The following is a 27,141-nucleotide window of genomic DNA, read 5'->3' on the forward strand; positions in this document are numbered from 1 at the left end:
AAGTAAAAGAAGACGATTTATTACCAAGTGGAGAGTTGGCAACAACGGCAAGATTCGTGAGGAGTTACGACATTTACGACAGCAGTAGAGAACAAACATACTGCTGTTACAGTCGTGTGTAAGGCTCACAGAAAGAGGTGGAGGAAGAGGAGTGTGTCTGCTGCTTGTTTTGTGGACTAAGAGGAGCAGAAAGTATATGAAAATTGTATCTGACAGGGGAAATTACTAAATAAAAAGATAAAATGTGTTTGATAAGAGTCATTTTGTGAACTTGACAGCACTTAAATGGGTATTCCTAACAATTTCAAGAACAATGCTTGTGCATTTCCTGTCTTTCCCCTTTATAAGTCACACAGATTGGCTGCTAAAAAGCCTCTGTGGCTAGCAGATTTTAAAATGCGCCTGCCAAAGTGGCTAGTGGCCATAAAAGTTAACTTCAGTCCCTGCTGTCAGCATATCAATACTATATACATCTTCATTCCTTTATTGTCCTTTTTTAAATGAAATGAAATACATTGTTAGAGCAACTTGTCATTTACACTTATACATACTAGCTGATCGGAATCATCAACATTTTTCTTTAAATTCAATAGACACTGGGTCGAGACACATTCAGGTTATAATATCCATTCAGTGCAGAAGAGTGATGCAAACTGTTACATTAACTACATTTGTCGTTTGAATGGTTTGCACAATTAAAGAGATATACATTATCATGTATCTCATTCAGTGTGTCTGGTGGATCTTTGGGTGAATCTGATGTGTGGCTGTGACTTTAAATGTAGTATGCCGTGTGTACAGTCCACAGATTCAAAATGAACATAGTTACTGGACAGAAACAGCCATATTCAACCAATACAAAGCACAGCTAATAACTGTCACCAATAATAGGAAAGTACATTGTATTAAAAACGACAAGCCATGGTATATGAGAATAATACACAGATATCAAACTGCTGGGTTATGCTTTGATAAGGTTGTGGCAGTTTCAAGTATTTTTAACAGTTGACCCAGGAAATTGGAGGATTAGTGTGCAAAATGAAGTGTAATGCATCATGGTGGTAAATACTGAATACACTGAAGTGAATTTCCTTTAGAATTTAAATCTAAGTATTTTACTTACTTTGCATTTTTGCCAGAATTTTACTAGTGGCATGCTTTATGAATGTTGTTCTATCCAGACTACAATAACTCAACTATTGCACAGATTGCCTTGAACCTTTGTAAAGATAATCTTTTCAAGAATGACTTCAGTGATCGCATTACTCTCTCAACAGCTATTGGATGGATTGTCATTCCCCTCTGGATCAATAGCAATCACTTTGGTAATCTTTTGACTTGTCTTCTAGCGCCTAACCTGACGTGCATGTCACTGGAAACTATTTGGGAAAGCTCACTTTAAAAAATACCTGGCAGGGCAGGAAGTTGTCCAGGTCGGCATCTTCTTCCTGTTTACAAGCCTGGGATCGAGTGAGGACACTAACTGAAAACACGTCAGGATGCCTTTTCAACACTTCATCCATATGTTGTCTGGTATCTGGGATAGTAGGCAGTACTTTATTCCCAGCTATGTCCTACCCATTATAAATTCAATGCCTGAAATAGGAAATAGGGGGCGTGTAGCAACATCAAAGACGCCCCAAATTAACTTTGACTGGACATGCACTCGATGAAGTTGGGCGGGTACGTATCCCATTTACTACTACGTACTATTATATTACAGAAGTTTTGTATCGCTGACAGACAGAAAATCAAAGGATGAAAGATTGTTATCCACCTGTGTCTCTTAGTATCTTAACGGGCCACTGATCTGCAACAAGTCCTGTCAATGACACAAATCCATCAAACACGAAAGACTTGAAACATATCTCAGGTTCTTCCGCAGGCTTCAGCAGGCATACATATATACATACGTATATATATATATATATATATATATATATATATATATATATATAGAGAGAGAGCATGTTAAACAAAAAGGGTAAGAAACAGTAACCCAACTAAATGTAAAAGCTGTAAAGCGTCAGGGTCTCCAAGGTCAGAACAACAAACCAAAACCCATCCTACCTGGAAAGAAAATAGCAACTGAGCTACAGAGTCAAATCCAAACACACAGTGTTAATCTCCCTGGCTGTCCACAAAACAGGAGAAAAATGGGTCAAAACAAATGGCAGAGAACCTTTACCAGCTTCAGATAACCGGGAGACATTAACTCATAATAGGAACCAACAAAGAGAAGTACATACAACCAGCATGACAGGAAGCTCGGTGGCAAGAGGAATGGGCAGGGCCTTGGACCTGGGCGCTTACATGCATGCAGTGCAGTACAACCAGATGGAAAACAGCTGTGGATGATCCTGATTTGGCAGTCCTGAAACACAAAAACAAGCAGCTCTCTTCCAAAAAGAGGCGAGAGTAACATTAGGGAACGTAACAAAAACTAAAACAACTTTTGAAAATACACGTTCCACCAAAATAAGTTTCTTCCCGAGGCTACTTTGCAGAGGCGCAGTTGTTCCGTACCCCCCTAAGTGCCACCCAAGACAATTGTGAATGGTTTAAAGAAATGCCAATGAACCATTCTAGAATGCTGTCTGGCTATGCAAGACTAGCTCCAACCTAGTCTCCGCTCTGGTTTATTGGCATTTTTTTAAACCAATCACAATCTTCTTGGGCAGGGCTAAGCGCAGGATGCCAAAAGGCCTTCGGGAAGGAACTCTGGTGGAAGGTGCATGTTCAAAAGTTGTTTAAGTCTTGCAAAGAAAGCTATCAAAAGCTAGCTGTCTCAATTTACCCTGCAGAGTTCTGAGGATTGGTATTTAGAATGCCAATAAAAAGAAAACTGAAAGTAATGGACACATGGCCAAAAATAAGGGACCTTCCGGCATCCACAAAATGAATTGTCGTCGTCATAGACTAGGTGGTAGCCTGAGCAGAGCGTGTCATTGGGACCAAACTACCCCCGCCCCCCCTCCAGAGACATATACCAAAAAAAGCCAGCTGTTTCAAAAAGGACTCCAGTCACCCTGGACATCACCTGTTCTCCACCCTACCCCTGGAAAAAGATACAGGACAATCAGATCCAGAGCAAACAGCATTTTCCCATAAGAAGTACAATGCACCTGTCTGCAGTAATGTCTCCAGTAATGTCTGCATCATCTGGATGTTATACCAATCATTGCCAGCGTTCTGTTCTATGCTGTGGTGTGCTGGGGAGGCAGCATCAACCCTTGTGTTGTCTTCCCTTTGACCATGAAAAACATTTTTCCCCTTATCTCACTGTTTTCGTTGCCTTTTACAACGTTTTTTAATGAAGTTTTTGTATTTTCTATACAAAAACTGTTTCTTGTATGTTCTATTGCTCAGAACAACTGCAGAGAAACAAAGCTGGCCATCACGGACAATGACCGCCACCCACTACACAGCACGCTCATCGGACAGAGGAGCACGTTCGATGGCAGACTTCTGTCACTGTCATGCTCAACAGACAGGTTAAGGAGGTCCTTTGTTCCCAGGGCCATCCAGTTCTTTAATACCACACAAGGGAGGAGGGGAGAAATTGACTTTTAATCATGAGCCTGTCTCTCTCAGCCCCTACCATTATATCACCTTGTCTGCTGTACAACTGTCTTATAGGCTATATTAGCCCTCCTACACAATCTGGACTGTGGTCATGACATCTACATCTTATGTCTTGTAACTTATTCTCTGTAATATAGTGTTCTCATTCAGTCAGTCAGTTTCTAGGTTATGATGTTAATGTGTCATAGTTAATATTTAATTATGATCTACTGCACTGTTGACTTTTGAACTATCACCATTGCACACAATCTACCATTGTACCTTCCTTAACATGGATGTTGCCTTTCTGTAAGTGATTTTTATTCCTATGCATATGTGATGTAACAATTTTTAATTTTCCTTGATTGGAAATGATTTGATGAGAATTGATATCTGTTCTCAGTGACTTTTTGTGTATGTATAAGTAAACCATTACCTGACAAGAATGTCAACATTAGACGTTTGGCCAGGCGTGCAGAGGTTAGAACGTAGTAGTAAGGATCTAACTTCTCTCTCAAGCTCTCCTTTTCTTTCTTTACAAATTTGTTTGTCACTTGGAAAACTCGTCCAGAGGTACAGTACGTTTTTCTGATTTGAATGATTCCAAGGCCTTTCCCCTCTCTGAGACAGCTAGCTTTTCATCTTTTCAGTGTCACTGCTTTAAACACAGATAACCACTTTTTGTTTCCAGCATACTCCTGCTGTTTAGCCTTGAGTTGAGGTTAGTGTGTTGTTGGGGAAAGATCGTGGTTACGGTAAAGCAACTATGTTTAAGGGCTAAGCAACCTCACCGTCACCCGGTTAGGGTACGGTGGTGGTAATTGTTAAAAATTACACACAAACGATAGCTGCAGGTCTCTTAGCACCTGGACCTCCACACCCTCAATTCTGCCATCCTAAAGGGCATAATACTTGACACCGAACCTTGACGTTGATTGATATACACTATGAGGCGTGGAATTGCCTAATATTTATGTATATGGGATACTCTTACAGTTCAAATCTTGTTCTGGAAGGAGACTATGTACACTAGATACAATCAAATCATCTAATAACTGATAGGAGAGTCCAGATTGTTTAACAGCTTATTCCTAAAAGACATGTTGGAAATCTCGCCCTGGCTCTGAGTGCTCAAGCGGCAGCTTGTGTATTGGAGTGGCTGCTCTGTCTGTTGAAGGGCTCTTTTTTCCAGAATGCATTCTGTTTTCTATTCACTAATTACTTTCCAACATGTGTTATTCCACACGATTACTAATACTTCAAAAAAATCAATCCCAGACATTTCTCTGTCAATACACTTACTTCCCATTTTTAAATGAATGCAGTAAGCTGTTACCAGAACTAATCATCTAATCTTTGTCTGCACTATTTACAAATTCAATGGACCAGAGTCTTAGGACCCCCAACCACAACTAAATGTTTGCTTCATATCTGTTTGGGATAAAGCCAATGAGGCAAGAGAAGTAAGTGTGGTAATGATGCAAGAGATTCTTCCCATACAGCTGTCAATGCAACTTGGATTCAAGAAAAAGAAATAAAAACTCTTTGCCCCTTACGTGAGGGTTACATCAGAACCTTTGCAAGTGTAGAATGTATTGCCAAAGGCCACGTTCATAGAGAAAATACTATCAAGAGGTTTATAAGTTGAATCTTCAAAACACTGAAACAGTAGATAACACTGTGTACACTGTACAGCACCAATGGTGAATGATTGCTCCAATAAAAGCATGTGTTGAAATACACAGTATAAAACATTTACATATCACATTTCCACTCTAAAAGTTGCTCTTTCACTCTTTTCACTCTTTTCAAACTTCAATTAATGTTAATACATAATAAAACAGTTGTGCGTCTGAAATGAAATCCCATTGGTCTCAAAGACAAACACGACAATTATGGTGATCCCAGTTCGGGATCAGCCTGTGCCAATGAATAATGACACAACACACAACACATAATACAATGTGCATCTGGCCCCACATGATAACAACTCTAGTTATCTCTCTAAACCAGTTCCAGAATGTCATTGATGAAGTAAGTTGGACCAGTAATCACAAGGTGGCAGCAGGTGGGTTTGAGAAAGTGTAATCCTTTGCAGCCCAATCAGTACGCCGTCTCTTTAATGATGTTTGTGGAGAGGGTGTGGTTGCTGGAGACGCTGATGGAGCGGCGGGTTAGAGGGTGGGGGCGCCTCCTAGGTGTGTAACGGCAGGGCATGTAGAAGTAGCGCAGCGTGGAGAAGAAGATCTGGCGGTAGGTGGCTGACATCAGGTTGTACAGGATTGGATTGATGGCCGAACTGACGTAAAACAGGACGTTGGTCAGCATGTAGAAATAGTGGTAGAAGTCATACAAGTCACTGTGAAAAAAAACCGACAGAGAACATTGTTATGTGTGACTTATGTAACATACTGTATGTGTTTAATCTTAATATGTGGCATATTAAATGGCAATGCATGATTATCAACTTATACACACTTTGGCAAAGAATTACAAATAGGGTCCTAAAAAGGCCTCTCCTGTTGAATGTATCAACAGGAGAATGAATAATGAGTGGAAATCATACCTTGCCTTGTTCCACTGGGCACATAATTAAGGTTTGAGAATCAACATGCTAGGAAGATTTGTTCAGCCAGCCAGAGAGAGAGTGATGCCTGGTGAGTACTAATGGCTGCGGAGCATGTATTAATATACTAACCCGTTAATCTTTTCTTTAGATGTCACTGCTCATTTCAGGCATGCTGGTCAGCTTTTAGAAAATATTCCAATGTCATTAACAGATTAACTACAGACAAGTCTCCAAGTTTGCAATGTAAGCCTTTCACCTGCCTGTGGCTTTAGTTCTTGTTGTGAAACCTTCCTCAATACTCCCAAAACAAAGGAGTTGCTGGTGGATTTTTAAGATCCTCTTATATATAGGGAGTCTACACAATCGGTGACAGAGTACTATTACTTTGGCATTGTGCTCGACCACAAGCCTAAATGGGACAGGTGGGCTGACAGATTGAATGCTAAGTCCCAAGAAAGTTCTATTTTGGAAAATTGTTGTCTTTTTAATGTCAGCACCACTACAATCCAAACGTTTTCTTGTGCTTTTATTGACAGTGTTCTCTCTTTTGGAATCATCTGTTGGTTTAGCCATGCAACTAAAGCACTGAAAAAAACTCCAATACAATGTCAGTGTATGCAATGCATGCAATATACAATACATTTCCAAGCATGGAATGCATCTCAACACTGAAGAACACTGAAAAAGGCAAACAGCATTGTGGGTGATCAGATACACCCCCTTGCTTCTTCATTTGAAGTGTTGATGATACTGTGCTCCTGTGTTACCCAGAAAAAACTCATCCAAGTCAATGTTCCTAAGGAAGTCACAAGGTTCTTTTGTCCACAATTTAAAGATAGTCAGTTTACTTTCATAGAGGAGGGAAGACACTAGAAAAAAGAAGCTAAGCTTTAAGAAGCTGGAATCAATGAATGGGGATCAATCTCTGCAGTCCTGGTACGGTATTGCATTTCTTTATGTGCACAGGCAAAACAAGGATTAATGGATACTAAATAGGATGTTATGTAAAAAAAAAAAAACATTAACACAGTCAAACAACAGACAGAAAGCTCTAGGTTAAAAGTCATGACATGTCAATGTCCTCACGCATAGTGTAGATACTCCCAAGCGTTATCTCAGTTAATAGAACCTGGTGTATTGATCTGTTCTGCTCTGGCAGTGGAAAAGGGTCAGTGAAGTGTGCACAAAGTCAGTGATGTCTGTCTGCATACGGGGACCCCATTAAAGATGAATGAGGGGAGGATTGAAAGGGTCAACAAGGATAGTTTACCTTTTTATTACATATACTCAGGTATACGTGGGTTTTGATTTTGTAATAGAGGATGACAGTCTCCTGTGGTAGATTTTTGATAGGAATCCCTCAAGCTGTAGAGATTTTCCATCATAGTTACACCCGACACGGACAAACTGTGGACCACAGGTGCAGCATTTTCAAATGTGGTGATTCTGTGCTCCATGCACATCAGTCAGTTTCCTCTAGAGGCATATTCATTCAAGAGTCCAATCTCGCTGTCATGAATTCATCAGAGAGGACTGATTTTCTGGTCGTGACTGCTACCTGTCCTTGCAACACAAACGGATACCCGCTAGTCCCAATCCACATCCATCAGCAATGGGTGCTTCTTGCCATTAAATCAGCTAAATTCTTCAAACATGCCCTGAGCACCTCACAAAATTGGAAAATGTAGCCCTGTTTCTGTCAATGGCACACATCCAAACACTCTACTGAATCAGAGGCCTCCCAGCTCAGGAATTGGAAACTTACAATAGATTTAATTTATTGTACTTGGCCGGTCCATGCACACACAACGAGTGACACAATGCATGACAAGTGTGTGCAGAAGGAATGAAAATGATTAATTTCTTATTGGTTAATCACCATCAATAAATTAATCAATACAAAAACATGAACCAAAAACATAGAAAATGAGGGACATGCAGGGTTAACTGTCAGGAAATGTATAGTTGTTTTAGTATAGTACTTGGTGGTGCCTCTGTCTGTGGGGTCTAAGCCATTTTTTTTTTTTCAAACTTTGTGTTTCCTTGTGTAATAACGCTCATATAGCCTCAACCCTGTTATGCACATGTTTATCCAGTATACAGTATATGCTGCAAGGATGAATGTATATATTGTTAAAGTATAAATGCAAAAGAACAACATTGACAATAATGAACTTGAAGACTTTTTGGCTTTAAAAAATGTACCAAGTCTTGGACATCAGTAACAGAAAGACACTGTAACTAACATCTCCATCGCATGTCCTATCTGCTAGGAAACTGGAGCTCTGCTCCCAGAATCTATGTAAGAGATCTCAGGGCGATACGGTCATTATAGCAGAAAAACACGTCTCCCGTCTATTACCAAATAAATCAATAATTTGATCCCAAAAATTATTTTTTTTTTAATTTAAAAAAGGTGATTTAAAGGTTTGTTTTGCTTCCACTAAAGACAATAGTTCATTCAGTCATAATTAGACCCGCACTGACCAATCAGAATCAAGTATTCAACCAAGTTGCGCAATAAGCAGTTTCATTACGCTGTTATATCATTATTTTGGCTTATTCGTTCCACATTAGTGTGTGGAGCAGTGAAGTAACACAAGGAAAGTGGAAGCAACGTTGCGGATGTACAAAGACACTGTATCGTCAGGCTGGTTTAAAAAAAAGCTTCGGGAAGGCCTAGAAAGGCGTGTTTAATGTTAAATTGGCACATTTCTCTGCTTATAAACACTAAGCCGCACAATTTCTGTTTGCCTGTTTAATTGCTGATGACAAGGACAAGACGCTGTCACTATCCAGTGGAAAAAAGGGAATTGAGTCAAGCAGAGTCACACCATACAGTTGAAACACGTTAATGTATATCCTGTAGAGATTAGGAGCCAAACCATTGGTTAGTATCATAAAAATAAAACTGCACTTTGTGTTTTAGCGCCACTTTTTGTCGCTCTGGGTCAGGACGTACTGACGGACATGCGCCACAAAAAGTGGACAGGAAAAGACGGTGGGTGGGGTTATAGAATGTACGTTTGAGTGACACTCAAAACAAGAACAGGACCTGGACCCTGGTCTCCTGGGTGAAGGTGAAAGTCCTGTGTTGGTTGACCCATCTCCCCCCAAAGACCAACCTCCTTCCGTGGCATTTTCTGGGTTACTTACTACATACTATTATTTTATCATTGCCTTTCACCAGGCAGGACAGACATATTTCAAAAAAACTCTGAAGGCTGTCCTTTTGTTCTGCAGGAGAGTGACTCACAGGGATTTCATGACGTCCGTGCTTATGCTTCACAATGTGGGTGCTTGGGTGTCTGAATAATAACGGTGCTTGTCTAGCAATAATGCCTCTACTGCAGGCGGGAAACACACATCAATACACTTATGCAGTATTAATCCGCTGAGCAAATTTTTTACAGCCAGTGTTGGATGGCAATTAGTACAATTGTTGGAATTATAGAGTGTGGTCTGGACCTACTCTATCTGTAAAGTGTCTTAAGATAACCTTTGGTATGATTTGATACTAGAAATAAAATTGAATTGAGTAGTATCTTAGTGATGTGATACAATAAACATACACATTTCTTATGAGTATGTAATGCAAGTAATTGTAACTAATTTGAGTAATATTACTGTTGTATTGCCTCATGAAATCAGAAATTGAAGCTCAAAAAGAGAAGAAATGATTTCAGGTGGCTCGCAGTGTCATAAAAAATACAGAAAACAACGTTTGCTTGCTCTTTCTTTGCACACATATTAAATTGAACTTTGAGGTCTGCACTAACTGAAGACACACAGAGAAGCTGGGATCTACATTAGCAGGCAAATAAGCAATGTATTTTAAGCTCAGTGCTCCTCCTCAGGCAGCAGCCGAGAGGATCCGAGGAAACCCTAGCAACAGGTACCTGTTTGTCCATCTTTCATACAGAGTAGAAATACGTCGCTTTCCCATCGATTTAATTATGGAAACAATATACAGTTTGTATGGGATAAAAGAGAGAGAGAAAGAGAGCGCAAAAGAGAGAGAGAGGAGATGAGAATGGTAGATAGAGGCAATCCAATCAGGAAGATGCATCTGTACTGCTCCTCTTTGTCAGATGACCTTAACTGATGGTCCTCTAAATGTCGGCTACAACCAGTTTCTGCATGCGCATAGTTGGGTACCTGCATATGTGAAAGTGTGTTTAAATGCTCATGCACGTGTAAGTGCATGCAGCAGGGGTGTGTTACTGCAGGGGTAGAGGTCAAGGGAGCAGACAAACTCTCGCATGAGAAGGCTGAGAAGAATCGGTACTCACTCGGACCAGTCAGAGACGTAGCAAAACATGAGGCGGCGAGCGTGATAGGGCAGCCAGCAGACCACGAAGGCTAGGATCACCGCTCCTGAACACGAGAGAGAGAGAGAGAGAGCGCATCAGAGGTAAAAAAGAAGAATATTGACAAGTTTATCAGTGTGACATTAAACATCTTGTCTTTGTACAGTAGTGTATTCAATTAAATATAGGTTAGAAAGGATTTGCAAATCATTGTATTCTGTTTTGATTTATATTTTACACAAGGTCCCAACTTCATTGGAATTGGGGTTTGAACTAAGACAGTTTTTTAGCTGAACTTGCTCTGAATAAAAAAGGAAAATACTGCTTACATTTGTTCAATAGCATAATATCAGAGCACGCCAAAATCATCTGTGTGGCTGAAAATACCCTCGGATAAAGGGTTGAACCTTAATATGCAGTAGTGATCACAACCAAATATTTCCTGCATGTGTCAATCACATCTCTACATTGGCCAGGAGACAAAATCGTTTTAAATGTCTTTTATCATTGGCCATCTTTAGGTCATGTCACAGAGTCTTATTGAGGATAAACCCTTCTAAAAATTGACTTTTCTTAGATCTAAGCCTTTTTTGCCGGTCATGTCTCCCTGTAGACTGGATAAACCCGCCCACTCTGCCGGAGATTTGATTTCGCCCTGCAGCTCGGTCTGGAAACATGAATGTTTAGTTCTCCTGCTTCAGTTCACAATTTTGCAGGAACAATTTACAAACTGGTTTATCTACCTGGCGAACCACAGCCAGGTCTAACAAGATGACAATAGAGAAGTGACCAGGCAGCTTCTTGTTTACAGTCAACATAGCGGTCACCAAATGCCCCCGTAGCAGCAACCAGTTGAGGCCATGTCACCCGGATCGTTGGTCTGATTGGTTTAAGGACTTTCCAATTGCGTACAGAGTCAAAATACAGGGCAGACTCCCCAGACCAATGCTCAATCTCAAATCTATTGAGATCTATTGGCTTGGTCTGGGGACAGCCAGACTGGTTCCCCTGTGTTCAGGGGCTTATTCGTGTTACAACTTCCAACTTCTATTAAGCATCAGATGACTGACAGCTACCCTAAACCTTTAGTTTCCATTGTTTTCTCAATGAGTAATGGTTGTTAAGGCCCAGGGACAGCAAAGCAACTACAAATCCCGGTGATCAGTACTCCATGCCTCACTTAAAGGTTGATTTTAACGCTATTAGTTTTGCCTTATTATGCAAACAAAGTGTTTCCATTTTTTGCAACAAATTAAAGTCTTTTGTCTCAGGTTAATCACAGAACATTGTCCCAGTAGCATTACTTTATTCAGGATGCCAATTTGAGATGTACTAGGTCATCAATGTTTTTCAATTTAAAATGTTCGATGTACAGACATCCAAATATCACCAGATAACCTTGACACGGAAGAACATCTAACACTGAAGCTAAAATTATCTCTATTATCTCCATATCTGTAAATTCAGATTTGACTGAGTGATGACTCCAAGTAAAAGGTGTGTGACACAAATGGAGGCAAGTGGGCGCAATGGGTTAGAGAACCTAAATCTCCTGCATGAGATGTGTGCCAAAAATTCAGATGCTGTTTCTGCATGGTCATATATGACTAATCCTAAGTATGAAGCATTACAGCATTTTCTCATTCAAAAATTACCTTGTGTACACACAAATCAACAACACATTAAAAAATAGCAATGATAAGCATTTTAGAGGAAATAAGCCTGTTTCAAAGGATTTGTAAATGAGCCGTTTGAGTTGGCACAAATCTTATTCAACCAGATGTTTTGTCTTTTTTTTTTTTATTACAAGATTTATTCAGGTGTTCTCAGGGCGTTTATTTTCTTTTTCTTCTTCTCTTTCAACAACATTTGAATCCGCTGTCTTATGTACGGATGACAATGTGATACTGTGTCAGAGGACGGATTGTAGTTTAGTAGTCAACTGGAGTCGGTCCTCTTTGTCTCTTCTCTCGTTACACTCAAGAAATTTGGTCCCAACTGTCCCTAAATTCAATACGTGCTCCTTGGCCACAACCGGTTAAAATTACCACTGGAAGACTGGGCTCCAACACTTCAATTCATGTCAAAATATGTAATTTAACACACGTTTGAAACCACTGCGGTACTGCGTGGCCAATCAACATCTTAAAGCCGACAAGAGTTTACTGTTTGTTCAGTTCCCAACAACAGCTGTGGACATCACGCCTGTAAAATGTGCATCACTGTCTACCTCTGTGAAAACAATGCCAAAGTGCTCTTTGGCAAAACACCCAACATTTAATGGTTTTCGAGGTGTAAAAGGGAGTAATGCTGGCTGCAAAAAAGCATGTATTCCCTGAGAAAGTGCCTAAATGTATGAATATATGAATATGTAGCCTGCTTTGAATTGTATCTTTGGCGGTATGGAACTGCAGTCACCGTCCAGGGTGCCTGCTGTGCAAGAGAAACATTCTGAATGTAAAATATTTACCTGCAAGATATCTCTTAGACATGACGCATGGGTGCCTTTCTCAGATCGAATCTTTGAAAATTCACTCAACAATTGTCGCTTACAGGAGCGAGCGCCGATTTGCCTCTGATCAGGGGCTTTTGTCTGCAATATCCAAGTTGAAAATCAGGACTAAAATTGTATAGTGTAAGCTTGCTATTACAAGGAAAACTGTCAACCCCTCGCGGTTTATCTTTTTGAAAGTACGCTGCAGTAAACAACAGAATCTCTGCATATGCAATCCTGTCACCACAGGGCAGAGAAACTACTGTAAGACCATCATCGTGGTTCACTTGGATGCTCCTATTTTGAGTCCAGGTCCAATCTTAGACATTGCAGAACACTCATCCAGTACAACTATGAAAAGAGGAACTCATCACTGCATGATAGGCCAGCTACATAACAGAGATCTAACAAGTTTGAGTCGCAATTTGTATGCCTGTCAGGAGAGATTACATCAGCGTGTCATTCCCTCTTCTTTTCTCTCGTGGCTCTGCGCTGAGCTTCTCTACAGATGGTATTTTCATACCATCCATGATTACTTTTTATTCTTTAGTGGATCTGTCTATGTGGTCTGCTGAAATGTCAACACATCTTAAAAAGGTTCACGTGAACTATTGAAGATCATCAACAGATACAAAGGAAGGCTTAAATACACAGACTTAAGCAGTGAGAACAGTGCAGTGGGAGAGGACAGAGCTAGAATGGTAAAATGTGTGTCTGTCTGTGTGTGTGTGTGTGTGTGTGTGTTTGTTCTACACCCACTCAGGGATTCCATTTGCCCAGAGTCTATTCCAGCTTGGCAGCTTTGTCCTCAGCACTCTGCCATTCACAATTTGTCATTGTTAGTCAGTCCCGATTGGCCAGTTGGTCATTACATAGACTCAAGCAGCCATTAATCAGAAACCGTAACTCTGAAACTCTGGCGAAGCAGCCTCTGCCGTCACATCTCCTTAATATATGGAGGAATTTAACACCGACGCCGGACGGTGAGCTGGGTTCCCTATGTGTCTGCGTGGGTTTCAGGAGCTATGGCGTCCTTTCGCTGAGACATGACTGGATCCTGTAGTGCCAGTGTTAATCAACCGGGGGGGGGGGGGGGGGGGGGGACTATTTTTCTGTGTGCTGATCTGATGGCCACATTCTGCTTTGTGATAAATCATCACAGAGATCGGTCTAGACCTGCTCTTTTATGAAAAGCGCAATGAGATAAATGTTGTTTTGATTTAGCGCTACATAAATAAAATTGAACTGAATTGAATAAATCATGCACAGGTTGAAGGATCTTATGGGATACCATTTGAATGGAATTGTACCTAGTATGATTTTGTGTGACAAATCAAATTGTATGAAATTAAAAATAAAAATAAAATTGGACATATTAACCGGACATGAACAGGACATCGCTACAGCTGCGATTTTGCTTGCTTTTGTTCCAAAAGACAAATATTAAGGAGTATGTCCTAATTAGACCCGTCAAAATGAATGTGATATTAACAAGCTAACGCAAATCCCTTTTACTGGCACTGTTTTTGTCACGAGTGATTATCACACACCCGGTCTGTGATGTCGCTCTGTAGTTGGGGAACACAGGAAACCATGCAGCAGTAATGGACAGTTGTGGACAGTGTGGCCAGCTCGGCTTTTTTACTACATTCAGAGACTTTTCAGACCGTCTTAGCAACTTGTGAAGAATTCAAATATATTTCTATCGTATGGCTAAATGTTGCCAACCTGGTGACTCCAGGGAAGCAGGAGGATTTTCCAGTTCTGTTGTTTATCTGTTTTCTCCAACTCCGGTAGTGGCCACAGTGTGTGGGAATAAGCAGCTGCAGGCTACTGGTAAGTTAACATTACACTGTGAGGCTGTGGTTGGTTTTTTGTTTTCTTAGGACTGATAGATTGAAATATTGTTCCTGTCAAACCCTTGTGCTGTCCTCCTGGGTCAAAAAATGACAAGATTTGACATTTATGTCCCTTTTTCACACTTTTTTTTGTTTGTTTTCACTGACATCAATTTACTACCACTAGTTTTACACTGGTTTTTGGAATTTATGGTCATTTATATAGCATGAGACCTAATATAAGTTGAAAAAAAGCAGAAATTATGAATGATTTTGACTAGTAGTATTGACTAATAGATCAGAGAATGTACAGATGAGTTTAGTCAGGAATGAATGTGATCAATTGTATTTGCAAATAGCGTTGTATGGAATCCAATCCATTGTTTTGTGGTAATTTGGTTAAAAAGAAACCCACATTTCAGAGACAAACATTTTATATAAGGGGTCAAATTTGACATCAAAAATCTGCTTAGTTTTTTTTTTTGAATGAAACTGAACAATTTTAAAACATTAGTTAAAGTCAGCTTCTTGGTAACTCATTTCATTAGTGGGAAGTTTAAAACCCGTTAGGATACCTACTGCAGTTGAGCCTCTATTAGTTGGCTCTTATACCTCTATATGAATGCACAATCAACAGTGGACCTCCAAATGTCCCCTGGTGGATAGGTAAAAACGTGCGCGCACACACACAAACACACACACACACACACACACACACACACACACGAGAGCAGGTGTAAGTCAGTTAGAGAATGACAGAGAGAAACAGAGAGAAACAGAGAGAAACAGAGAATCCGGGGGTTTAGATGATGAATTTATCTGTGACCTATTCTGGTCTCTGTCAGCTCATAATTGATGAGTACAGTACATGAGGAACATTACAGTGAAGATTAGTCAATCTCTACATGACACATGTGTGATATGTGTGATATGATTCCTGTAATTGGGGGTATTAGAGACAAATCTGGACCCATCTGGCTACTAAATTCCTTTCAACCCAATTAAGCTTCAAATTCAATCGGTGATATGATGACAGAGGTCAGACAATGGCAGCAGAACCCATTTAGACAGACATTATGCATTTTAATCCAAATCCTTAATGACATTCCAGAAATGTCAAGACGAGCTCTGTGACAGTTTACCACACATGCCTTTGATGATTGATTTATTTGCAGTAAAACACACACACACACACACACACACACACACACACACACACACACACACACACACACACACACAGTAGGGAACTACTAGAACTGTTGGGTCCTTCTAAATTATAGAGTGTGGTCTAGACCTACTCTATCTGTAAAGAGTCTCAAGATAACACTTGTTATGAATTGATACTATAAAAAAATTGCATTAAAACATATGATCACATAGAGTTAATCTCCAAAAAAAAGGACAAGGGCATTGTTGCATTTTCAAGCCATGGTTTTATTGTTAAAGCCATCCTCAGGAGCAGGTAGATGTGCTGACCGCAGCTAATCCACACCAGATATACAAGTGAATTGCTCAGGTGCATCAGTTAGAGACTGATTATGTCACAGGCCTACACTGCTAATAAATGGAAACATCTAACTAATATTATGAGACTTTCTGTTCAATTGGACTTTAACAAAGTTGGAGACTAGATTAAAGTTGTGTCCCAAATAGTTGGTTCCCATGAACCATTCCACGTTTTTTTGCTGTGGTCACCACATTGACGGCCGCTTTGTAGGAGAACGCGGCTTGCGTCCTTAGGGACGAGGTCGGGGTGGGTGGCCAGGCGTTAACATACAGGAATTTCAAGCCACAGAGCAGAGTTCCCTACCTATGGAAAACTAAATGAGTAACGTGGGATTACCAATCCTTATTCCATGGGCTATTCTGTAATTTTTAGGGTCATGCGTTCCAATAAAAAAATAAAAAAATTGAATGATACTGATTTCGAGATCCATTCCCAGGTCAACACTCAAAGAGTCAAAGCCTTCGAGTCAGCTCTGGTCGGTAGACAGCTTTAGAGTCGTCTCGGCCCAGTAACGACTGGCTTTTCAGGAAGAAATCAGCATGTCAAAGTTAAATGTTGGTTGCTTTGGTAGTTTATCCACATTTGATTTGCCACTGCATCACTGACGCGATAACAGTGATTTATGTGCTTGTTATGGAGCATTTGCTCACTCAAAGTGAGTGAAGTGCATCTCACTGACAGTTAGATGGAGCACCTGTTGTGTATCTTTAAAAACACTCGGGACATTCTAGAAGACAGTCTATCTGCACTTGTAGTGGGATTCAAAGAAGCTTTTTGCTGTGGATACATGTATGATAGGCTTATGGTGTTGTCCTTTTGTGTATTTGGTTAATGGTTTACTGTGTAATTTGTTACTATTTTGTTGAGTGTCTTGAATGTTGAAGTTACTGTGTCATATCTTATTTTAAATTTTAGTCTAGGTGGGTGGTGATTACGATTGGTATGTGTGTGTGTGTGTGTGTGTGTGTGTATGGGGGGAGTGTTCATGTTTTGTATGTTGTTAAAAAAGAAAGAAAGCAGAAGTAAGGGAACACCCCTGCTGCAGCTTTGGATGTTATCATGACAGTAGGAGAAATAAGAGATACATGGAGTAGAAGTATGTGTTCCGAAATGTATTGCTCATCAAGTTGAAATAGTAAGATGCACTTCAAGTTAGATCTGCTCAATTATGAAAAAAAAAAAAAAAAAAAATCACAATCAGTTATTTTGGTCAATATTGAAATCCCGATTATGTACCACGATTACTCATTGTCTTTTGGAAAGATGTTGCATTTATTGAACTTGAACAACAAATCAACAGTGATGAAAAGGTTTAAATGATTACATGTAGTCTAATTAATAACCAAACCACGGCAGGCTAGCAAAATGCAACATGCATCCAGGGATATAGCTTGTTAACTGACTCGGGGAGCTATTTGTTACTCAAAGACAACACATATGACCAACTCTCCTTCTGTGTATTATGTACAGTACATGTGTGTACTTACGGAGAACAAGAACTCCGTGGCGAAGCGAGCGAGCGCGGTTGGGCTCCGTGGTGGCGTTCAGCATGGTGGGATTTCCCCCAATGATGCACACACGGTTTTCTTGCTCTGCATCGCGGAACATTCGCAACAGCTGATTGGCTATGACCCCGTTGAGTGCCGATATGGCCACCATGGGTATCACGAAGGACAGAAAGGCGTTTACCTGTGCAGGGAGAAGAGGCCGCAATCACTGGTTAGAATTTAGAGCTAACACACTGGTTCACGTTGGGTCAAACGTATCACATCCACCACAGATTGTTTGTTTTGTTTTAACAAATACGCTTCTTTGTCAAGTTGTTAAAAATTTGGGTTTTGTCCAATCAGAACAGTTGGCCACTGACTAATTGATAAAACCAGTGTTTGATTGTACATAAAATAACTACAGTATCTCACACTGTCATATATATTTTTCTGTCTCTTTTTAAAAGGGACAACACACTTTAATCAACATTAGCACAGAGTGCCAAATGTAAATGTGTGCCATTTTGACATGCAGGCTAATTTCATTTGCAGGCCCTGGCAGGTTGATGACTTAAAACAATAGATGAGGTACAACAACAAATAAACATAAAACAAGAAAATCCTCAAAAGTAACCACTGTTGAATCATGGAAAATTACTTAGAAATGTTTCGCAGACACCTTGGGAGAGAGAGAGAGAGAGGGCTGATGGACAGGGTATATAAAAAATGGCAGAATAAAGCATGTAGGATGAGAGGGCATGAGAGGTACAGTTTCAGTTAAATTTATTCATAGTATCAAATCATGATAAGAGTTATCTCGAGAAACTTTACAGTTTGAGTGGGTCTAGACCACACTCTCTAATTTACAAAGACCCAACAACTGTAGTAATTCCCCCAAGAGCAGGCATACAGGCGAACTGGGTGACACCAGGATGAATCTCTTACATCTGAGAAAAAAAATCATGGGATGCAGCAAAACTAATTGAGTTGGTCAGTTATTGTGCTTTAAAAAACCTTTATACAACCATACACTGTAACGCAGTCCTTTGATAGACATATAATCAAGAGTGTCCTTTCCCTGACAGAGGAATGATGAAAAGATATTGACTTCTCAGTCATTACACTTTTTTCTGTTCCATCGAGAAACAGAATTCATGAGTGCCAACTTTGATCAAACTCCAAAGTTTTACTTGAAACCATTTTTTCACTTCTGGTAGAACATAAAAGAGACACATTTTGTGGGAGAATAAAGTGAGCAGCGAAGATTACTGAGAGAAATGGAGCAAGAGCTGAAAGGGTATAAAAAAGGACATAAGAGAGGAGGTGCTGCTAGACATCTCTCATGACAGCTGACTTCTCACCAGAGCTACTGAGGAACCGTGCGGAGCCGGGATGAGAAGTTGCTCACAAGAGTGAACGTGAATGGGTGTTTGAGGTTTTAATTTGTAAAAACTGTGTAGATATTTGCCTAAGCAATGTAACTAACAGATTTTACATCAGTTCTTTCCTACTGCATTTCCTCTCAACTTCCCCCCAACCCCCCCAACACACACACACACACACACACACACGTGTAGCGCTGTTGTTTTTCCAAGGGATAATCATGGTTGAGAAATGTTAATGGCTTTAATGAACAGGCTGGCTGACTTCTGAGGGCCCCCTGCCTCCTAGACATTGTTGATCGATTACAGCTGAAAAGGAGAGCAGAAGAAAAGCTGCAAGGCAAACCCCGGGTTTAGAGTGAGATAAAACCTCTGGGAGGGTGGAGAGAAAGAAATCTGAGAAGCAGCCAAACAACTGGCAAAGCCAATGTGGATAACTGCAATGAAATGCAAAGAAATTGAGATGTTGGGCTGGAATGACTGGAGCAGAAATGGTAAAAGTGAAAATTAAAACTAATTAATTAACTTTTTCTGCTACAGATTTCCCACCTTGGTTAGAGGGGAAACACTTTGTTTCTCCCACTATGCCTTTAAGGTTGCTTATCGCTGCGAAGTTAATCGCTGTCACTCTCTCACTCACTCTACCACACACACATATGCCGGCCCTGCTATTCTCGTCAACGAAGTATAAACTTTAGGCCACTTACGTAGGCACACTGTCCTGAGGAGCTTGTGTGATTTATGGAGGAGCCCTCCATCCTCAATAGGTCAACAGTGAGACCGCATCAGTGGGCAATTCATTTTCTTAATGGGTGACTGCAGTGCTGCTGTCATGTATTGCCTCAAGTCGGAGCCTTGGCTCACGTCAGACTTCCACAATTTACAAACTGCTTTGAAAGGATCTAGCTGTGTGAACCATCCAAAGGGAATCATATATATATATATATATATATATATATATATATATATATATATATATATATATATATATATATATATATATATATATATATATATATATATATATATATATATATATATATATATATATATATATATATATATATGTGTAGTGCATGTCCACGAAAACAACCTACACATATCTCTAAATGTTCACGTTTTCTTTCTTTGGCCTTGGCATGTCTCATACAGTACATGTTTTCCTGTCAATCACTAGTCTATTCAATAATAAACCCCAAAAATAAACAAATGAATGTATAAGTAAATGAATAAACAAAACAATTGTTTACTTTACACATACATACATATAGATGTATTTTTTTAAACCTGGAAACTTGTTCCTAACTTTATGTGTCTAAGTGACAGATGGGAACAAAACATCTTTAAAATTGGTCCACTCGGGGGGGCGGGGGGGGGTTTGGTAATGTTGGTTTTGGAGCCGTTTCTGCTTTAAAAAAAAGGATCTCACTCTCTAACAAAAAGAACTCTCTCTATAAGGGTCCTTTCCATGATGTTGCCCGACACTTCTGAGCCTGTCAGTGGCAAAAACAGCACAACGAAATTGACGATGCACATTTGCTCTATATGGGATTACATTGCAGCCAAGTTCACAGCTGCCGGCTCTCGCTGAACAATACTGGACCCATTTGCAAAGCTCTTGTCCAATCTAGTCCCTGGACATCAATGCATGGGAAACGGTGCCCAGGTAGTAAAACCTACCCGCTGAGTTAAATGTTGTGTTAAACAAGGTAATGGTGTATTTCCATCAGGCTGGTCATTTGCTCTGGCTCAACCATGCAGCTGTGGGGTTGTTGTTATCCTATTCTGTATCGTCACTACGCACAGCACCCTGTCACCAAGCAACCTCAGCCACGTGCATTTATTTGTGTGTGATATGTTAAGGTCATTTGCAATGTTTATGTGCCCTTTAGCTTTCATTTGCATAACAAACCATAGCATGGTACTGTTTAGACTCCCTTTTAGAAAAGCCACAATAAACTTTGGCACGTTAGTATATTGTCGACATTTGTTTTGACTTAGATGCTTTGTATAGTACGTATAATGGAATGATTTGAATAAACATCGCTATATATCAAGTGGCTCTTTCTCAATATATATGACACTTTACCTACTTTCTGAGTAAAAGAAAAGCCATCATTATGAATTATTTTGACTAATAGTTAAGATCAGAGGATGTTGAGTGGATCACAGACTGGTACATGTCAAAGTTGAATTAGGAAACTGTTTTAAAATCCATTCTGTATCGGTATTTATGGAACGGACCACCGGAGGAAAATAGGGGAGGGTAATGTCTTTTTATTCATATTCAACTTTTTTAGCTGAGAGGGGAGGGTCACACAACTTTTGTATTCATGAAAACAGCAACATTTCGATGTGGCTTGTTTGGTGCGTATTTTTCCACGTTGCTCCATGTCGCTCTCTCAGCCTCGGCCCCCCCATCACTAGCAGATCCCTCCCTGTTTAGTCAGCCAGAAAATTTGAGCCGTAGATTTGTGGAGGCCGTGCGATTTCCCAAACTCAATTAATCCCGCACACACATAAACAGAAAACTGATTTGGTAATTCCATTGTATTGTAACTAAGACATCTGCTGAAAAAGTAATTTTATACATTAGCATGATTGCCATTCTAGAATGTTTATTTAGTTATGTATATTTAGTTGAAAGACACTGAAAACACAAGTGAGGGTCAAGTTTTCTTAGACTAAAGACTCCAAAACTCCTCTGGTAGCCCTTTAAATGAAAAATGAACAGTACCTTTAAAACAAATGAAAATGCTATAAAAATTGAATAAAACACAAAAATTCTAAATTGAATAAAAGTAATCAATTATTTTACCGGCAAATATGTTGCATAGGTTCCAAACACCATTCATCTGTGCATTCTGTTATTTTGTTATTTTGGGGCAATTTGGTTTCGTGAATCCCATACTAATATATATTTTTTAAACTTCAAAAAACGGGTCAAATTTGACCCGAGATTAACGCAAGGGTTAAACTGGAAACCTAACTGCAAATTTCAGAAGCTGAAATAAATCCATGCTACTTGTTAAACCTTTATGTTATACAGTACATGTTGAAGACATATGTGACATTAAGGGATCTCTTCATTGGGTTAGGGTTGATAGGGTTGAAGCTCTGGAACAAAATGCTGTTTTTAAGGTGGGGACATCGTTCTTCACAGCATTAAGTGCATAATTACAATGCGTTATCTACACAGCCGCAGCTATAATATGCTCTGCTCAAAATGTGTGGGTGGAAACCCTGAGAGTCTGCAACTTGAACCGTTTGACTGCTGAACGAAGGTGTGAGGAAGCTGCAGCCGATCACACACTACAGACAGCTCTAATGCGTTTCTAACACATGTTGAGCACCTTGCATGGTCTGCCTTCTGGCAAAAATGCTCAGCTGGGATAACCATTAAAGATGGTAACTGGATATAGAAATCGACACTCTTCTAGTTTTACTAATAAAAACAACGTGTGCCACAAATTGGAACACTGGAAGCATTACGATTATTGATTTGTATCCATCCTACATTGGACCAAACCATTACTGATTTGAGGAGGGCAAACAACCTTTTAATGCAATCGTTTCTTACCTAAGCCTTTATGCCCTGCAGGTTTTTCATTCACTGTTCAATTTATGGTTGGGAACGGTGTCAGTCTTGATACTTTGTGGAGGGAAAACAGACAAGCGTAATAACACGAAGCCAAAACACCAGATTCACTAGTAATGGTCATTTTGTTGTACCTGGCCTAAGGACTGGCTCATTGAAAAAAAACACTGTTGTGTATTGAGACATAAAGTGGAAGTAACCCTTTTGTATTTGGTCAACACTCAATCATCTTGCAAAAAGTATATGATCTATTGGGCATGCAGATTTAAGATTGAATAGTGGAAAGTAACTGTATTAGTTTTGTATGATTCTTAAAGGGTTTATACAAATATAGTCTGATTGTTTTATAATTGTTTTTCTATAAAACATGTCTGTTCTATGCAAAAAGGTTTTAGATTGTGGGGTATTAGTAGCCTGACGTCATCATACTCAGATTCTAGTCAGAATGTGATCCTGAAACTGCTCCATGGGGCTTTGATTATGGGGCGTGTTCCAACTGAACCAGGTTGCACTCATTGGATAGGCCTAAAACCAATCAAAGCAACGGAGTATGTGATGTACAGTATGTTGAGTGACGCAGTTGTCAACAGCAACAAAACTTAACTGCTCACTCGCTAGAAGACGTAGAAGATAAGAGCAAATGATATTTGCCGGTGTTGTAAAAACAACTTCCCGATCCTGAATGTTGTGGGCGGGGCTAAGTTTGGCCGGCATCCAGGCTAGGTTATCAGTCTATATCCATGACGTTTCACTCCCAGGATCTCTCCGGTGCCACAGTCTTTTTGCCGATGTCTGTTCCCTTCCGCTTTCTTTGTGTTGGCGTTCTAAACTCCGGTGGATTTCTGAGGACCATGTTAACTGCTTCTCTGCTTTTCGCCGCCCATGACGACTTTGATTGGTTTAATAAAAATACCAATTTTTGCATGCCACGTTTTGCACCCATCCTGGAGTGTGGACTCGCCAGACCATCCTCTGCAGTGCTGTGGAGGAAGGTCTGGCAAAGCGAGACTAGTGGGTAATTTAAAATGAAATACTTCCTGAGTGAGACTGTTAGTTTGATCTTTTTGTTTAACAGAAAGGTTCAGTACATGCTGGTATGTTCACGGGTGTCCAACTGCATTGATTTTACATATATTCTTGTAATGGGTAGTCTCTGTGATGTAATGTATTGTGTATTAGTGCGGACCCCAGGAAGGGTAGCTGACTGCTACGGCATTAGCTAACAGGGATCCTTTCAATAAAGAATAACACCAATAAACAGAAAAGCCTGCATGCTTGTTTGTGTGTCCTTGTATATGCCTTGTGTTCATTGTTAAGTGTGGCGACAATTGTTAGCTGGCATGTAGGCACATGTGCGGTTTATATGAGAAAAGGGAAAACTAAAGCTTAAGGTTGATTTCATCATACACGCATACACTGTTGTGATCACTGTGGTTCACACCATTCCGTTATTGTCGGTGCACAGCTCTGCTTTCACCTCCTATCAGTTTGACAACCCACAGGAGACTGTGGATGTTTGGTCCGTGTTAACCGACTTGCTTTCATGCCTGCGAGCTGTCCGTATGGGTAAGGCAGCGGTAATATTGATCTATCAGCTAGAGTTAGCCTTGAATGGTCTGTGAATACTTTTTGAGGCACAAGGCGAAGGCTGGAGCTGGCATTTTTCCAGCATAAGTGTGGACTGATAGACCCAATCCTCTGATGATTATCTCATCCAGTGGTTCCTAAACTTTTTCTACACGCCCCTCCACCCACACACATACAACCAAAATTTTATAGACATAAATATTTTCAATTTCAAAAGGATCAAAAGGATCAGACTTGGTTTGGCGATGTAAACGTCTGTTTCCAATGCCAATAATGCCCTTTTCACTTTAAATGAATTGAATCACTGTGAAGGGGGGGTTGGGGAGAGAGAGAGAGAGAGAGAGAGAGAGAGAGAGAGAGAGAGAGAGAGAGAGAGAGAGAGAGAGAGAGAGAGAGAGAGAGAGAGAGAGAGAAGTGCAACAACAACAATCAGTGATTTCTCCATGAAAGCATGGTCGGCCAGACCGCTGCATATTTCCTCATAGTTATTTTGGTAGTCGTGGTGCTTGGTGTAGCCTCACGGTCACCATCTGCTTTGTGAATACCTGGCAGTCCTTTTTTTTCTTTTTTACCAAATCCTCTACGCTTTGCTAGCAGTGCAGGAGAACCACGGACTATATATTTATATTTAATGTTGTCGCACACCCCCTCCTCCTCTGCCACCCACCACAATTTTTCACACTTAGGTCCAGCTAGGAATCTGAACAAAGAAAAGAAAGAAATCAACATCACACAAACACACAGCCTTTCAATGTGCTATTTTTTTAACCTTTTTACCTGCCATAGAAAGACGACCAGGCAGAAAATCCAGTCCAAATTCAGTTTTCTACCTCTAAATTCAGTTAACGTATGTTGTAAACGACCAATGTTGTTTACCAGAACCTCATGCTGTGTGTCATTTCATCTGCAACCACACATTTTCTGGTGTGACATTGCACAAGAATACGATTTCATTTAGCTAGGACATTCTGTGCATTCGTCTAGAATATTTTATATCATTGCTGATCCTTTTTTTACAATATTTCCAAGGTTTTATAACATAGCATTCATCCTTCTCTCTCTGACTGTCTTCCTCATACAATGGAGTGACACAACTGTTACTTCTCACCATGGCTGTTCAACGTTCTTTCAAACAGGAACAGATAAGGGAGACCAGAAGGCCAATTTATCCCCAAATGGCTGGAGGATCAACATGAAATGATCCACAGCACCGCTGACTTCTTCACTGAAGAACTATTGTCTCATTCACTTCCTTACAAGGTCCGCTGCGTTCACATGGATTCAGTAAAGCTGAAGTAACCGCATCATGTTTCTCTCTCAAGCAAAATACGTACATCAGCACCTGCTGATTCTCAATAAAAACGAGTGTTAAGTGGATCAAACAGAACATTTTTAAAACTCTTGCATTTTAAATTTTCTAGCTAAACACATTGCAATTGAAAAATAAATCAGTGATACTTTACTTGATCTTTACACAAAGAATGGCAAAAAATCTAGGAAACTGTCCAGATAATAGTTGAACATTACCCAATACAAATATCCAAATGTTTGCATAACAACCAAAACAATGAACAGAATGTCCTTGTTTATGAAAAAGTTTTACTACCCTTTCAAAAAATATTCGGGACCCTGAAATAACTGAATTCCGTGTATCGAGTGTTTATCTTTTCCTCACACAGCTCTCATAATTGCCACATTTCTGTTTCACTTTCAGCAGGGAATAATCCAAATATTTGCATCATGGTGACATTGATTAGACGAAGGTCTCTGCACAGGCTACATGCCACATGTCACGTGGTGTTTTATGATCTCACGCAGAAACAATCGCATCTGGCTTTTCTCTTGTGTCATCCCTAATATCCACGAAGCAGAGAACCCAAACATGCCTTCACCTGCAATGTGAAGATATTTATTTGTGAACCACTTTAAATGTAATAAACCATAATCGTATGCAACTCTGCCCTCTCCTCTTACCATCACATATGTTTTAACCAGATAACTCGGATATACTGTGGAATTATTAGTTGATTTGGTGGTGACTGGTGCTAACGCTTAAGGCCAATTCATGGTCCTGTGTCAAATTGACGCTGTGGGTACTGGCGCGGTCAAAATGGTCACGTAGGACAGAAGACAATCTCACATTTGAAGTGGTTCATAATAGTTGGATTAAAGGTTATCTAAGCAATGTCAAAAGTGTTTTAGGCCACAACATGTGTTGTCACACACAACAAACATCTCCTCACTATCTGCGAGCTGCCTGTCCCCAGAACCCACTGTAAAAAAAAAACACGGTCTCTATAGACAGCCCAGGGTCTACGAATGGCAATGAAAATAAACTTTGCCCACCTGCACCACAAAGCAAACACAAACAGTGTTCCGGCGTTCCCAGTAGGATTTGGGGGTGGGGGTGGGGTTTAGTGCGTGGAAGCACAGAAGGGAGGGGACGGGATGAGGAGGAGCGAGGTAGTCTGAAAATACTTTCAATGTCATGAAGTAACACCACCCAACATTGCTTAGATCACCTTTAATAAAAGTAACTTGTATACAGGGTGTGGTTCTCTTCACGACAACACAGACACAGGTTGGTTCTTTTTGAACGGGCGTTTATTGCTTGCTTCTTTCCTTTTGGGCAATGCATTCACGTCACGCCGTGAGAACTATATGAATGAACATAGTAAGTACGTAAAATAAATTAAACATTACATAGTTAAACAAAAGGTACAAATTTATGGAGCTAGAACAGTGACAGTAACCTGTGGTATTGAAAATAAAATTTGGCATTGAAACAACAAATATTGGCAT

General features: G+C 40.1%; 1 protein-coding gene across 1 annotated transcript in view; it reads right to left on the reverse strand.

The window, feature by feature from the left end:
• Window positions 1–5,152: 5,152 nt before the first annotated feature.
• Window positions 5,153–27,141, reverse strand: part of ntsr1 (neurotensin receptor 1 (high affinity)) — a 33,110-nt gene continuing 11,121 nt past the window's right edge. The window contains exons 2-4 of the mRNA XM_034876293.1: window positions 17,773–17,974; window positions 10,426–10,510; window positions 5,153–5,923 (exon numbers count right to left, since the gene is read on the reverse strand). Coding sequence (XP_034732184.1) covers window positions 5,668–5,923; window positions 10,426–10,510; window positions 17,773–17,974 — 543 coding nt within the window. The 3' untranslated portion in view covers window positions 5,153–5,667. The remainder of the gene's footprint in view (window positions 5,924–10,425; window positions 10,511–17,772; window positions 17,975–27,141) is intronic.

This window comes from Etheostoma cragini, chromosome 7, assembly GCF_013103735.1.
Source record: "Etheostoma cragini isolate CJK2018 chromosome 7, CSU_Ecrag_1.0, whole genome shotgun sequence".
Classification (NCBI taxonomy): domain Eukaryota; kingdom Metazoa; phylum Chordata; class Actinopteri; order Perciformes; family Percidae; genus Etheostoma; species Etheostoma cragini.